This window comes from Chanos chanos, chromosome 6, assembly GCF_902362185.1.
Source record: "Chanos chanos chromosome 6, fChaCha1.1, whole genome shotgun sequence".
NCBI lineage: Eukaryota > Metazoa > Chordata > Actinopteri > Gonorynchiformes > Chanidae > Chanos > Chanos chanos.
Window position 1 is genome coordinate 32,695,839 of NC_044500.1, and position 16,009 is coordinate 32,711,847.

Genomic DNA, 16,009 nt, shown 5'->3' on the forward strand with positions numbered 1-16,009 from the left:
AAATACTGCAAGACTGACTGAAGGTGTCAAGAATGTCAGTTGGCATGGCTTCAGTTTAAAAAAACAAAACAAAACAAAAAAAACCCAACAACATTTATGCCAAAATATTTACTTAGAGCAATATGTGCTTTGTTAACATAATTACTCTGGCATTTACAAAACCACATTAGTTCATATCTATGGGTTTTATATACATTATTGACTACCAAATCTGTACATTTTCTGTACATATTCTTCTTGGTCATGATAAAAAAAAGTTGTTACAGAATGTTTTAGTAATCATCACAATGGGTATTTTAAATGATTATGCACATGAGGAATTCCTTTTTCAGAGTAGTACAATATGAGAATAGACCTCTATATAAAAGTCAAGCATGTTAAAATAGGCTCCTCCTTAAAAAATAAAACAAGTGGTTGCCCAACAACCAATTGTCACAGGCTTGCGCCAACAATATAATCTCAAAGTGTCCTGCTAGAACAGGACACTTACTCAAATTAAATGGGATTATTCAACCCTATCGTGTGCCAGCTGCATAAAACTTAAGAACATGGGACACAGAGTCGACGTTCCTTTAGAACTCAGCTCGTCCTTTTCAGACAAGAGGGTCATAGTGGTTAACATCTTTGGTACAGTCCAGATTTTCCACTTTGCCTTAAGGCACACAATAAGTGTTGAAAATCGTTTCTAAAACACATTTCTATGCGTACAAGCATGATAGTTCACACTTCCTTTGTTTGTGACAGTTGCTCTGATAGAAAACGAGTAAAATTGTGTTCATATAACCGGTATAACAATGTCTCAACATCAAAAAAAAAAGAAAAAAAAAATGTCAGCATACACTTATGTTGAAGACAGATGGACATAAATGAACAAAGATAACATATTTTAACATCTTGCCTCTCTATCAATCTCTTTAAGTCAGACTGCATTAAATAGCACTGTCTAAAGCAGTCATAAGCATTAAAACACACGGTCACATCTGAACGGTCCTCAAAATACATAGAAATAATTTAAAAATAAAACAGAGATAACATGATTGGAGTATGGAAGGCACAGTGGAACTGCAGTACTACCTCTCAGGCTAGCAAAGAACTGAATAAAGCAAGGCAATGAAGTCTACTACAGGTCTGGACTAAGCTACAGTGGTGTTGTCTTTAAAACAGTAAAATAGAACTTAATGACATTTTTGATCATCCATGGAAAGAACTCTTTCAGATCTGGGACCATTTACTTAGTAGAATGCATCCAGGCCAGAATGTTTCTGTGGCACTGAACAAATATACCATGTTAAAAGAGAGGCCTAGCTGTAAACTATGAAATGCAGTTACCTAGATGCATCTAAATTATCATGCACTGTCTCTTTCCTTATTGGTCGAGGGGGACAACAACTGCCCGTCATATTACATAAGATATAAAACATGTCTGATTTTGAATAGAATAGTATTTTCTTTGATATTTTTAAAGTGACCATGCTTAGAAAAAAGCAAAAGGCTGATGTTAGTTTCCCTTTGTTAGTTCTAGTCTGTGCTAGTCCACACACTCAAGTCACACTTTTTTCTTCCCTCTGAAATGCATGGAAATTCAATCTTAGATTACATGTGCACATTGACTAAAAAAAAAAAAAAAATGCTTCAGACAAAAAAAAAAATCTCTCATTATAAAAATGAAACTCAAGTTAGTGTTTTTTTTTCTTTTCAGTGAAGGGTCAGGTTTTATGCATGCCAATAGTGTGGACAGCTTCAAAAAATGTATTTGTCAGAATATTACACAGATGGTCAGTAGCTTTTACACAGTGACTTCCACTCACTTCCCTTCGTACGGCTGCATCTAACTGTTGGTTACAGCTATTTTTTTTTTTACATGGTTACCTCCAGTGACTTCCAGCACGGACTACATTCTAACATTTTAAAACTGTGAATTTAACAAATTCAGATCCATATCTACCCTTCTGCTTCCTATGACTTATTTGGGGTTTAACATTGCTGGTTTGCTGACATTTTTGTTCATGTTAACTCTACGTGACCGATGCTGCTTCGAGACAGTGTAGCGAACTTCACTGGACCGTTTTCCACATCATTGGTTCCCGGCAACGCCAGCATTGCACTTTCACGGCACACAGGTCTGTAAAGGAACAAGTGCACTTAAAAATAAGTCTGGTTAAAAGGTCCACGATCCATTGCAGGAATGGAGCAGTCTGAGGGCTTAGCCCCTCACAACCCTGTTAATGCGAAAGTTTTCCCTCTGGAGGGGAAACGGCAGCCCTGCGGAGTCAGGGAGAGGAAGGTTTGTGGAGGATGCCTTGCAGGTCCTCTGGAAGGGAGAGGATGATGGCTTCGATGTGGGCCTGTAGCTTAGCAAGGGTCCCTGTTCTTACAGGCAGCTGCTCTCTCTCAGCCTGTGACTGAAAACACACCCAGAGCAAAATGAACATGAAAACTACGAATGAAGAAAGCCAGACAAGTTAACAGTTTGCTCTGAAAGTGCTGTCTGTTCCTGGGCAGACTACATTGAGAGAAAACAGTTTACAAGTTCACAGAATGAGGTGTCTTGCGAGGGTTTGAATAATACTAATTACAGCCAAATCCGCCCACACTTAAGATAGTGACTCAGTGTAGCACCGCTTACCAGTTTGTCCTTTAGCTTTAGTACAAGGTCCACTGTCTCCACTTCTGTGTGTTTCTGGATATGTAGTTTAAGATCCTAAAGACAAAGTGGAGACCAAATGCTTACTGCATTGTTTAACCTTTAACAATGAAGTAATAAAAATGACAGCGTCTATAAATGATTCAGTTTGATAGGAGTCAGATAAAAAGCCTATCATTCTGACCTCCTCGCAAAGAGCCTCAAGGTGCAAGGCCTCCAGCTTCTGCATCATTTCCCTTCTGCGGTTCCTGAACCAGCCGTCAAAATTGGGCGACTTGAGGAACTGTCTGCAGGGGTAAGAGACAAAATGCACAACGGCTGTCAAACGAATCTAGGCCAGAACCTTAATTCTCTCTGTCCAGCCAGCAATAAGGATACTCTTTAACTCAAGATGTTCTCATTAGAAAAAAAAAAACAAAAAACAAAAAAATACAACTGATTAATGTGGTCTTAAAATGTTTCAATAACAACATCATCTTTAGCATCATGCACATAACTACATAAATATGACGGTGTAGGTGTGGGTGTCAATGACAGGCAGTGATGGTAAAAACAGCACTCTACCTGTAAAGTCCGATCCAGTCTCCCTTCAGCCGTGAGGTGAGCTGAGGGCCGGCCTTCTCCAGAGTCTTCATAAACTCCTCCTGACTGAAAGGACGCAGCTGGGGAGGACTCTGCAGAAAGAGGAGAAAGAAAGACAGAGAGAGTGACAAGATGTGAAAAAACATTTCCAGGTATCTAAACGGAGGTAAAAACACTAGCGCCTAAGCTGAAATATATCCAGTATACAGTTGGGGAGATATAAACATATCATTCCAAAGTATGTAAGACTTATGATTTTGGCAAGCCACATCTCCAGATGAAAATGTTTCTTGGCCAACATGACCCACTAGGGCAAAGTTTAGAAATGGACCCCCCCCCCCAGCATTATGCACAGAGCAAAGGTACCGTGCTGAATCAAAGGTTCCCTTTACCTTCCAGGGAGAGATACTCTTTTGGAGAGGCATAAGACTGGCCACATAACGCTCCTGCAAGAGACATGATCATTTTGGCTTTTAGGCATGAGAAAACTTTGTGAACCCTGTCCTCTTAAAGTCATTCCTGGTTAATACTACAAATGTTTTATCTTCGTATGCATCACACGCTCATTTTGACAGTCGAATGTGTTGCTGTGTATATGTTAATGGTCATCCTAAATGAACTGCACTGTGATATGTTCTCTTACATGTTCTATTCATGCAACTACACTTGTAAAAATGAGGAGAAAAAAAAAAAGTCGTACTAGTGGAATGATGAAACTCTGAGTCAGCTCCAAGAAATACCGCCGCAAAATGGCATTCTGGGCCGCCGAAGGACGTTTCTGCTGAACACCCTTCAAATTTCATACGAACAAAACATCAGTACTTCTTAAATTAAGCTTTAAATTAAATCTAAAACCATTAAACAAACCTGCGCCCTCAAGACATAAAATTTTTTACCTTTTGAAGCTGCTTAATGATGTCATCATCCCGGTTTAAGAAAGGCTTGTATGCACTATATACACCTGCAAAACGAAACTGTTATGATGCAGGTGAAGCATGCGTATAATAATGTCAGCTATGTATATCTGGATGAAAAAAAAGGATAACATGGTTTGTGTGTGTGGCTTGAATTTCACCTGGTTTAGAGTCCAGGGTCTTAAGATTCTTCAGTTTTTTCACCTTCATCTGTTTGGCCACCTCCCCTTTAGACAAAAAAAAAAAGCAGCACCGTTTCAGTCCAATGGCCGATACTGTGTAACTATATTGCTGGTATTACATATCATTACTCAACCCAACTTGCTCTTCACCCAGCATGAAAGTACAGCAACTCAATGTTCAAAATGTACTACTGCCTCCTTTTCCCAACAGGAAACATCTGCTGGTTTAGACATCATGTAACACCTGCTTTTTACAGTTGTCACTAGCTTGTTCTTTGACATAACAGAATTCGTAACTACAGGTCTCATAAAAAGTCTCATTCAGAAATAATGACATAGTACTAATGAACCTACTTTCTAATCCTGGGAACATGGCAGAAATTACAATGCTGGAATAACACAACTACTTTATGAAAAGTGAAATGATGCTTAATTGTCATTAATTAGCATAACAATCCACTAATATTAACCAGAAACGAAGTAAGAAATTCCAGAACATCACTGCCGTGACCAATAAAGGCAAATACCTGCTTGTTTCATATCCCCAATGCGGATAATGTGAGGCCAGTGCTGGAGAGTTTTGGCAAAGAAGGGGTTCGTCACTCCCAAAATCACAGAGGGCCTGAAGAAATGAAGGACAATGGCAGAGTATGGTAATGATTAATCACATACTGTAAACTCACTGACACTGTTACCACAGACAGCTGAAAGAGTAAGTAAAACTTCCTGAATCAATTCCACAGATAGAAACACCTAAATATTAATCAATGAGGGTTCTTCTAGGGATCAGATTTCAAGGTTTTCTGGGCTCCCTCTAGAAAGCAGAGATAGAGGGATGAGACATATTGAATGACCTGTACTCTCAGTAGGTCAGGAAAAAAGATCCTCCGAACCTTTATCTAAGTCCAACACACACACACACACTCAGTCTGATAACTGAAACCCAACACAGGCGTGAAACCCGAGGCTGGTCTTCAACAAAAACACACTGATGACACGCTTCATAAATGATGCATAATGCAGTTACAACATGTCCAGCAGTGTGGAAGGGAGCACAGCTCAAAGACTCCTCCATCCATAAAAAGAAAAATTACCATGAGAGGATCTGACTATAACCTGAGCATTTGTTTAATCTCTAGTGCAAGCAAGTTAAAAGATCACAAAACAGTTCTAAGAAATGTAGATTACTGTCAATAATAAATTTGCTATGGTGCTAAACAAGTGATGTAGACACACAGTGCTTTGACAGACCTGAGGCTAATGAGGCCAGCTTAGTTTGGTCATGAGTTATCTCACGATAGGCAGAGGCATGGAGAATACCGCATCAGATCAGTGCTAGTCATTCTGCAGTCACAAAGCGTGCACTGTTCTTTTTAAGTAAGAGTGTGCACGTGCGCGCGCGCACGAACGTGTGCATAGAAAATGGGGACAATCAGGTCTAATTTTCCATCACGAACTTATCAGTGGCCAGAATCAACAAACAAATCAACTGCTTGCGGTGTGCGCCAAAAAGCAAATCAGTTTTTTTTCAAAGTCATTTTTGTCAAGTTTTTCAGAAAAGCATAACCAGCACTGAGTCTCTGTCTAAAGTGGTGAATTGCCTCTGAGTAGTTTTGCCTTGGTAGCAGAGAGTCAGTTAGTGTATACTCACGGAGCCTGCGTTCGTGTGGTGTACTCCTTAAACTCACTGTCGTGGATGGTGAAGTAAGGTCGAAAATCACTGCAGTAGCGCAGTGGGGAGATGCAGCTGCAAAGCAGAAATTACGGCATATATTTCCTGACTGTTCCATTTATTAACAGCTCATTCACAGAGAGAAAATATACACAGTCAACTTTCTACACATTCTTTTACAGAGTTTTATAAGCATGAGCATCTCATTATCCATTGATCTATTAGGTTGTTAATAGTTTGAGGTGCTAGTCTCTGCCTCACCTGACTAATGCCAACACTGTGTCAGAGGACTCTGCTGGGGAGGGTGCCATGACAACCAGAGCTTCACCAAGCAACACAAGCTCCCATAACATCTGAATGTGGAAGAAGACTGGATAGAAACATCTGAAATATGAGAAATGGAGAGAATGCAAATAAGGCAATCATTCATTCTGACAGAGATGCAGAGAAGTGAAAAGAGCAAGTTATGACTGCCCGATGGGTTTAAAGCAGCGTTTGGGCACAGAGAGCAGATGACGCATGTCCTTCTTATGATGAATACTAAATATCGTCAGGAGTTTGTGCTCCTTCAGCAAAAGGTAGGAAGGATGGAAGAGAATGAGCAATGCCATGTAATTAACCTCTGTTTGCCTTGAAGAACAGAGGGTTCTGAATAATGCGGACTCTTAAAATGGAGTCAGTGCAGTTCTTTCTGACATCTTAGCCCTTGTCCATCGGCAATAAACTCAGCACACAATGCTAGAGGACACTAGAGAAGCAATTCTGTCCAACAAGTGTGAGTTTAAGCATACCACAAATACATGGATCACAGCATTTTAATATTTATAAAATCTCCACAACTGAGTAAATACCAAGTTTATGAACTAAGATTGATTTTCAACTCAAAAGAGGCAAGATGCATGTGCGATAGCACATATACACACAGACTTTACAAAGATTCATTTTTTCATGCTCACACCATATTTCATTTTCATTCTCCATCAATGGTTCCATAGCAACCAGGAATATGATCAGCAATCCAAAAACATTATTGCAATGCAAGAGGAGACAGGTCAGTGCTTTAAGAATAGAGATTGCACTTCCTTCCTTTGCCACCAGGGGGTAGAAGAGAGCATTCTGTTCACTGGTAAAAGTCTATGTGCCTCACTGATGAACCCTGAGGCCTGATGACCTCTAATAACATTAACAGATAAGGGGAGCAGGTGAGATCAATCTCAAATAACCTGTGTTCCAGCAATAAACACCGGCATAAAGTAAATACAATTGTCATTTAAATAAGATTTTAATTAAGCCATTAACATGCAAAGGTACCATAGTTTTTAACTACAAATGTGAAATGTTTTGATTGATTTCTTTGTCATTTGTTATGCTATATCTAACTCTAAATAACCAGATATTTTACACAAAATAAGATAACAGCATGTACAGATAAATTACACATTGCCACTCAAAGGCCTAATTAACCAAACTGACGTCAGTGTACCTGAAGAGGTCCACTTCATGGATTGTTGGGAGTACAATCGAAACAAGGGTGTCGCTCTGCAACAAAACATAGCTCCGTGGTTAGATTCAGAGAAGTGCTTCAGACTAATATACATCATAAAAATACTATAACTCATAACATCCCTCAGGCCTGACAGCAGGAGCATTCCTCTTACCGGCGTGGACTGCACAAGCTGTGATGTTCCCGGCTTGTCATAGCATGTAGGGATACGAACCTGAGAAAACGACAGTGAACAAAGTTCATTTACTACAGCACGCCTTAAACCTGCAAGTCTCACAGAAAAACAGAGCTTTAAAAAAAATGATCTCACCTTCATCACGACACCCATGATCGGAAGCGTCAGTATTTTCCCCGGACATGGTGTTGGCCAACGGTCAATGTCATTGCAAGCTGTTAAAACAACCCAAATTAGAACAAACACACTACTCACATCATATTAAGAAAGAAAACTAAAAACATTAGTCTCTTTGATATTAATGTTCCTTGAACCTGGATCAGGTAAAGTGCTACGATAATTGCTAATGGTCTTTTCATTACAAAACCTTCAGAAGCTATTTGTGCGGTATCATAGCTATATGCAGTGATGGGCCAGGAAGTGTTTTTTTTTTTTTTTCCCCAAATGGAATAAAGGCCCTGGTCAGGAACTGTCAGTACTGTGAAGGAGTCAATAAATCTACTCCCTTCTCTATAATATTGTCACACTCACCAGCTTCTAGGCAAGGCTCCTGTTTCTCAAAGTACTCAGGGGCAATGAGCTTGAGCAGAGAGTGGAAGAAGGTGACGTAAGGCAGCTTACTGATGAGGACCAGGGACTGAACACGTCGCAAAGACACATAAAAACACATGGAGAGAAACGTTAGAACAACAACAACAACATATTTATACAAAAAAAAGATATTGAAGTGTCAAAGATATCACCAATAAATTCATTAAAATGACACTTTTTAGTGAATTTGATTCTTCTGAGTTAATGTGGTGAGCGCTAAAAAAAAAAAAAAGATGGGGAGAGCTTAAACAGCGACGTGAGGGAGAAGCACCTGGACTCATTTGTCAAGCATTCATAGGCTGCGTGTTTGTCTTTCCAACACCACTCTTATCAAACCAGCCGTTACATAATGACTACAGGCAAGTAAAACTGTGGTGTAGAAGGGACAGTTCCTGTCTTTTACTCTACGTATGACATCCTCAGGGAAAAACAGCGCCAAGAAGCACAGAACACTCACTACCCATCTCCACATCGCCCCTGTGTTTTTATGTTTCTGTTCCAAGGGTGTGAATAACTTTAGCTAGTGGTTGACTGGAATCACACTCCCCCTCAAAGCAGTCTTAATTAGTAGATAATTGACAGGGCAAACAGCAGCTATGTGACAGTTTTGAACATCGTTATGACATATTTTGCCCTGAATATGAGCTGTCAGGAACATCATACAGAAAAGACTGATCACTTTAGGGAAGACTTACTACTCTGTCGGTGAAATCAAAGAGTTGATCTGATATGAGGTCCACTGCCTGCTGAGGCAGACTTTAACTGTGCAGCTCTAAAAAGGAACCTGAACCTGCCCTTGTTATGGGAAAGGGGGCATTACCACACAGTACTCATTATATGAACATTCCTCATTTTCACACACTGACAAAACATCTCTGTTTTTCTTTATATACATATCTATCTTTATCAGTATATATCTGTGCATCCATATCTGTCTCTCCACATATGTGTATGTCCATATATTTGTATATATGTATATATACACACACACACACATACATATATACACATACATACACACACATACACCAAACACACATATATACTTGTATAATAATGATAATGGCTTGCCTGAGCCTGTGGCTTACCTTCTGGAAGTAGCCTCTCTTAAGAGACTTGTCACGGACTTGTCTGAAGTACACATATCCATAGAAATGGCCCTGGTCTCGCTGTAGGGAGAGAATGTGATATTTAATTAGGCCCAGGCCAAAACCTCTACTAACATAAATCACCCCACTGTTTCTAAGCAGGGACAAATATTTGTAGAACCTCAGCCTACAGGGACCAGAACAAGGCACCTCTGCAATGAGTAAATGAGTATGATTATTACATTATTGTCATTTCACTGAAAATTAGGACGTTATTTTCAGAACAAACAGCTGTTATGTTTTTTTCTATGCGAGTGAGATTTGGATATTTTTATATACAAAAGATCATCCACAAAGAAAACACACACACACGCACACAAATTACAGGTTTCATGCTCAGACACGTCATTCTTCACCCTGGAATTATTTAATTTTTTTTATCAACAAATTCCTAGTTTCAGGCTGTCCACTGAACAAAGTAATGGGACAGATTAGTTCTTCCTATTCAAGCCTGTGTGATATTCCCATGCTCTGACCTTGAGGCACACGGGCGCATCCCTGTCAAAATGGTCCAGGAAACATCCCAACGACGACTTCCTGACCGAGGCCTGACGGAAACGGAAGCAGAACTGAGTGTCCCCCAGACAACCTGTAAACGGGAAAGGGAAACACATGGGAGTCATCCATCCTCCGCTCTCTTTATCAAACACATCTCTCAAATTCCACAGCTGAAATTACATATTTCAAATAAACATTTTCTGTTTTCCTCTCCACATTTTCACTCTGGGAAGATAATAAAGTAGTATCTGTCAGACACAACACGTTCTTGGTTTTTTTTCTAGCCTGCACCACAACGTTTGTTCTGCCAAATCTGGTGTTTTTGGTAAAGATACAAAGAGCTTTACCAATTAGTAGTCAAAAGAAAATAAGTTTAAAAGCAAATTAAATACACTGCTCATAAAATTACAATACAGAGCTGAAAAAAAGATTGTTATCTGTCCTCGCTTTGAGCGTGTGTGCCAAAAAACAAAATTCAAAGACCATCTATGAAGTAAAATGTCAGTGAGACTTTGTTTCCTTTTATTTATAGCTGTAATACTTATTGTGGGAGGTGCCATCAATCCTGTTCAACAGACTCACCAATACACATAAATTACTCACCAATTACACAACTTGTCTTACAGCCAAAACTGCCCTACTTAACAAGCTGCACAAACTAGATTATATTTTACCTTACAACTATTCATTTGCTCTCATTAAATTCAATGGAAAAGTCATGTCATCCAGTCCGAAAGCTGTTTGCCCTGACCCAACACTTGCACTACTTTCTTCAACGTCATTACTCACAATTCACCTCCTTGACTGGAAAAGCTAAGAGTAGGTGTCAACACATATTTAAAGGTAACAAAAAGCAGCCATTACAAATACAGGTCAAGTTCACAGAGAGTCTGGAAGACATTACAAATCTCAGTAAAACACAATGCACTGCTCTGAGCCACTCCCACATTCCGTGACACTGCCAAACTGGCGAGCCTGTGGGAAACTGCTCTACGCATAAAGGACGTGGACCTTTTTTCGTCCGCGACACTGAGTGTGAATTTGGTTTTGAGATTATGTATGATGTTTGTTTTAGAACTGCACAATGTTTTGTTTGAGTACGCTGCTGTTCGTCTTCTACTCTGGACAAATGGGAGGCGCGGAGTACAGCACAGGGTGTCAACAGTGTTTGTGGGGATTAGCATGTTCATCCACAGGGCGTGACGGAAGGATTACCCCATCCTCCTCTTTAACCCCTTTCACAACACTCTGGGGAGCCTATAAAAAGAAGTCTTTACGCAACATTTGCAACTTAATCCCATCCACACAGTTCTGGACTGAGTAATTACTGATACAAGTCTCACTGAATGTTATATTAGCCTTCGACTATGGAGTGAACAACTCCCACCAGGCGGTCAAAACTGTGTTTGGCTCCTTTGTGTGGGATGCACCACACAAACGTGACAACTGTGCTTTAATCTATCCAGGCACCCTTTAATCAGTGCCTCAGACCTATGAAACAATAAAAGTGAGGAGTAGAGGTGAAACGGTTCACCCTATTCAGGGTTTACTTTGTACCGCGGTTTTTGGGGCACAGTTCAGTTTCAGTTATGGTCGTTTTAAGTACAGGGGTAATGCTGTTTAAGGTTCTTCATTAAGTAAATGACTGCAAACAAATGACAGTTGCAAAGTGACAGCGGACTGCTCTGAGCCTTTTCATATCACGGTGCTGATACATCCATATAAGAAAAACAACTTCCTGCGTAGAGAAGCCTTGTGACTATATCTACTTTATTCATTTATATAGATTCATATATTCCAGTGTCATTTATTTACTGTCTAACTAATGACACCATGTGTTTTGTTGTTCAAATAGTTACTCAGTCGACGTGGTCATTAAAGCTGTTGTAATCATGTGCTCATCCGCTGTTGTAATCATCCGCTTAAAGAACTGCATGATAAGCTTGGTGCATATACTTTCTCACACTGACACATGCAAAGACTTTCGTATTCTGCCCATAAACCACCATCTATATATAGTATGACACGTCTCGTAGCTTTTCAACAATCTTGCAATGGGTTTTCCAAAAACAAAAAAAAATCAAGGCTCAAGCCAGAAGCATGACTAAGACTTCAACGAGTCACTGTTGTTACATGTGGTGAACACATAGATGAAGCCAATTTGCTTTTGGCTAGCTTCTTGCTTTTCATTCATGTTTAATATTCACAATAACTATAAAGGAAATGAACCTTAAACAATATATTCCAACAGAAGGGGCACACGACTTGAAAACTGGAGGCAGGGACTCAGTTGTCATAGTAACTCACATGCCTTTCCATCTACACAAGCGAGCTGCTTCTCCCACATCAAGCTATTGACAGCGCTAATATTCACTAGCACTTCTATATGTCTCTCCAATCCCACACCACTTGGCATCTTTTATGTGACACTCTGTTCAACAAAGAACACTGAGCTACTAGAATCTGGTTTTCGGGACAAAACAGAATAATAACTTCAAATCTTTCAGATTGGTATAGGTGTCAGGCCGATAAATTTCACGGTGCTAATACTTTAGGTTATCACGATCAAGAGACATTCCTACTGAATGAAAGCCCAACTTAACTTTAGTTACTTACCATCATCATCTAACACAAACAATACATAGGCCCAGATCTTACCCCCTGTGACACTATGGGTACAAGATTTGCATCTATCGTTCAGAAAAGAGAGCTCCAAATCTGCTGTTATTAGTCAGTCCTAATTTCACGTTGGAATCAGGGGACTTTCTCTGTCCTTGTTTATAGTATTTCTCTCACCAGCGATGCACTCGGTCTGATTGGAAACGTGTAGGAGAGTGCACTCACGTGAACTCCCTTGTCTCTCATTACAGTAACAGGAGCTGAGGATTGATATAGCACAGAGGAATAGTCCTATTTTTTAAGACTTCTTCAAAACCACAAAAAACTGGAGGAGAACTGAGTGAGTCAGAGGGCTGAGAGTGACTCAGAATATAGCTTATGTTTACCTAAACAGAATGTTAATGAAACACACAGTGTAATACACTATCATTACGCCCTGCTTTCTGCACAAACCTCTCTAGACTCCACAATGAGAGACTGTTTGCAACTGCTGAGAGCTATCCTGGTCCTTAGGTACCGCCGTCAATTAGTCTAAAGGAGGCTAAACTTGACATTTTATCATCACTCCCACATTACAGAAAAAAAAAACAACAACAACATGCTCAACTCATTATCTCATATGTGCACATGCTTGAGGATGAAATGAATTATTATTCATACACTGCCAGCACTGGGGTTCAGCCTTGATAGTCACAGAACGAGAAGAACCATCAGAACCTCACAAGTTCACCTCTATAGGCTAAGGGGGGGGGGGGGGGGGGGGGGGGGGGGTAGTCTCTTTATTGAAGTCCTTATGCTACTAAAGAAGCAATAAAAGGCTGGATTTTGTAAAAAAAAAAAAAAAAACGAATAAACAAAACAAAACATAAAAATGTTTCTCATTAATGTCAGCCTAACGAAAACTTCTCGAGATTCTCAAGATCATGTATACATGAATAACATCAGGAAGGATTCTCACTTCCCCATCATTGTCAACCTTGTAGCTTGAGAATAATTTGTTAAGTCTCAGGAATAGACTTTGTGACTAAGCCCCACTACTTAGGAGCTGAGGTGTGCCTATCTTTTCCACATAATATGCTTTAAAGCTATTTGGAAAAGTTTAAGATGGGATTTTAAAGGAGAAACCCAAAAAGAGCAGGTCTAAACAAGAGATTTTTTTTCTGAAGGTCCTCATAAGCCTTATCTCTCCTCTTCTGCCAATGCATGCATGATTATGGAGTTCAGAGTAAGTAGTTTATCAGCAGTGTATTCTACTTATGGAACCAGAACACTGTGTTCTCTCCCACAAATGCGTACTGTATCTCAACACAATTTCTCGAGGACCTGTTCACATTCTCAGGCTCACTGAGTCAAAATGACCACCCGTTCAAACTATGTAAGACTGACTGATTAACAAACAGCAAAATTATACATAAAAAGTAAGCATTACATACAATACTCTATAATATGCCTTTGAAGACCACACAAAGTTTTCATCCTAATTTTCGAGTCACTATGTCACCCATCTCAGTCAGTCTAATGAATGACATGAAGTATTTTTAATTATTTACTGTGCTGCTAAGGGTAATATTCAATTACACAGAGGTCCAAAGGTTTGCTGGACTTCAATCAAGTAAACATTATATTCTCTTTGTTTGAATAGATAGATAGATACATACATACATAGACAGATAGATGGATAGGTTTATGGGATGTGGACAAAAACTGGTAGAATTCCAGTGCTTCAAAACCAGCTCTGATGATCCTTGGACCAGTGAAAATTATTGTAATCAGTGGGTCAATTTGTGAAGAGTTCCTCTAACATACATGTTTAGAGGCCGTGCTCCTGAGTAAAATATATCATATTAGTATTTTAAAAAGATTTACAGTCAGCTATCCTTGCCCTACCCTGGTTCTATAAACACCTCTAACTGCTGAACTGCCTGACAGAAAGTGTAATGTTACTGCAAAACTTTGGAGATATGAGAAACAAAAAATTAAGAGACAAAGTAGATTTACCTGAATTGGAGTCTGGGAATGACAGGTAGCAAATACTTGTTTTCTGTAATTTGAAAATTTGAGAGCAGTTTAACCAGTTTGCCTATATGCTAGCCAAACAAATGTAAAATATGAGGGTAGCTGTCTGTGTGCTTACCTCTTTTTCTGTAAGTTTTGAATGGTGTGGGTATATAACCTGTAAGAGACAGAGGGACAAAAGTATATGAAGTAGGCAGGACACAAGGTAGCAAAGACTGCATACATATAGTTGACAACGTGACTGGTTTTACCCAACGGTAACACACAATGGTCGATATTCCCTCATGCTCTCTTATTCAGAAGATTTGCTATGTTATTCGGTGAGGCAAATTGAAGCTAACGTAAAATGAAACTATCCTATTCCTGTGCCACACAGACAAGCAAACGGACCCTTGTTCGTGTTACGAAAACAAGAGGTCTTTGAGTGATCCAGGTGGTATCCTTAAGACTGGTAAACATACTAGCCTATAACAGAGGTTTACATAGCAGTCTTCCACCACGAATTTTAAACGTGTGGGAATTTGGTTAACCTGGTAACATTTTGTGATGTGCAAAGGAATGCAAGTGTCTACCCCGACTGTAAACTCATTTTACCGGCTTTCTGCGGTAAACTGCACGTCGTCTAGCAAAAAAAATGAATGAACAGATTAATGTCTACGCAAACAGCTATCTACATGGTTCTGCAGAGTGGTAAAAACCCCGGAAAATCCCTTAGCAGTGACTTTAGGGGCCTGTCAGCTATTGTTTTCATGATTCGGCTAGCGTTTGCACCCGCTTTGAATGATGTTAGCAAACTAGCTAGCTAGCTTGATCACTCTCCAGTGTAAAGAAACTACACTATTATCCGACGAGCACTATAACCTGCATAGGTAACGCACCTCCACAGCTTGACCCAGTTCCAAATCAAAGCCAACAACACAAATACAATGGAGCCAGGCAGAGAATCGATCCCAGGGTAGGAGTAGCGGATCCGACTCTTCCTCTCCAGGCCCATCGCCAGGCATTTCCTCCGCTGGAGAGATTCTGGCATCTTGATCCTGTATGTCCTCAGGCTCTTCAATTTGCTCCTCTATTTCCTCCGTCCCTTGCAAGGCCATTTTAATATGAGACCCTAAAACGACAGATTATTCGTGTCTTAGACTTCCGTATCACTTATTGACTAAACTCTAACTTGTACCGCAAAAACAAACACACTCCAGATGAAGAGACGTTGCTTACGTCGATGACGTACAGACTCCGCGTCGAGGTGAAAGCTAGAAATAGCGCCACCACTGCATGCTGATGTACTAACATACCACTTAAACGAATCATATAGCTCTAAATAAAACTGTTTTATAATTTCTGCTTACTATTAAGTCGTATTTTCATTATATTTTCCTTACAAGCAAACATGAGTGACAGATTGAATGACGAACATGGAAACGATTCTGGACCAAGCAACAAATGACACCTTTAGCGTATTTC

At 39.8% G+C, this 16,009-nt stretch overlaps 1 protein-coding gene across 4 annotated transcripts; it reads right to left on the reverse strand.

Annotated features, from left to right (window-relative positions):
- Window positions 1–1,676: 1,676 nt before the first annotated feature.
- Window positions 1,677–15,682, reverse strand: dennd6a (DENN/MADD domain containing 6A). 4 transcript variants are annotated; one of them, XM_030777176.1, is made up of 20 exons: window positions 15,424–15,682; window positions 14,664–14,702; window positions 14,528–14,570; window positions 9,889–10,001; window positions 9,353–9,433; window positions 8,205–8,310; window positions 7,809–7,888; window positions 7,666–7,712; window positions 7,478–7,549; window positions 6,256–6,378; window positions 5,974–6,069; window positions 4,850–4,944; window positions 4,302–4,367; window positions 4,123–4,187; window positions 3,927–4,016; window positions 3,619–3,672; window positions 3,209–3,318; window positions 2,829–2,931; window positions 2,627–2,701; window positions 1,677–2,402 (listed from the first exon to the last, which is right to left on the reverse strand). In XM_030777176.1, the coding sequence occupies exons 1-20, from the start codon at window positions 15,640–15,642 to the stop codon at window positions 2,271–2,273; spliced, it is 1,809 nt and encodes a 602-aa protein (XP_030633036.1). In that variant the 5' UTR covers window positions 15,643–15,682; the 3' UTR covers window positions 1,677–2,270. The 4 variants fall into 4 exon arrangements, with proteins under 4 accessions (XP_030633036.1, XP_030633037.1, XP_030633034.1 ...); XM_030777177.1 differs by having other exon boundaries at window positions 7,478–7,531; window positions 7,657–7,712; XM_030777174.1 differs by having other exon boundaries at window positions 7,478–7,533; window positions 7,653–7,712.
- Window positions 15,683–16,009: the final 327 nt, after the last annotated feature.

Coding starts and splice junctions, on each gene's coding strand:
- dennd6a (XM_030777175.1), bottom strand. CDS start 15,642: ATGGCCTTGCAAGGGACGGAGGAAATAGAGGAGCAAATTGAAGAGCCT. Junction 7,889..8,204: donor GGAGCCTTGCCTAGAAGCTG/GTGAGTGTGACA, acceptor TTGTTTTAACAG/CTTGCAATGACATTGACCGT. Junction 4,188..4,301: donor GACCCTGGACTCTAAACCAG/GTGAAATTCAAG, acceptor TTCGTTTTGCAG/GTGTATATAGTGCATACAAG.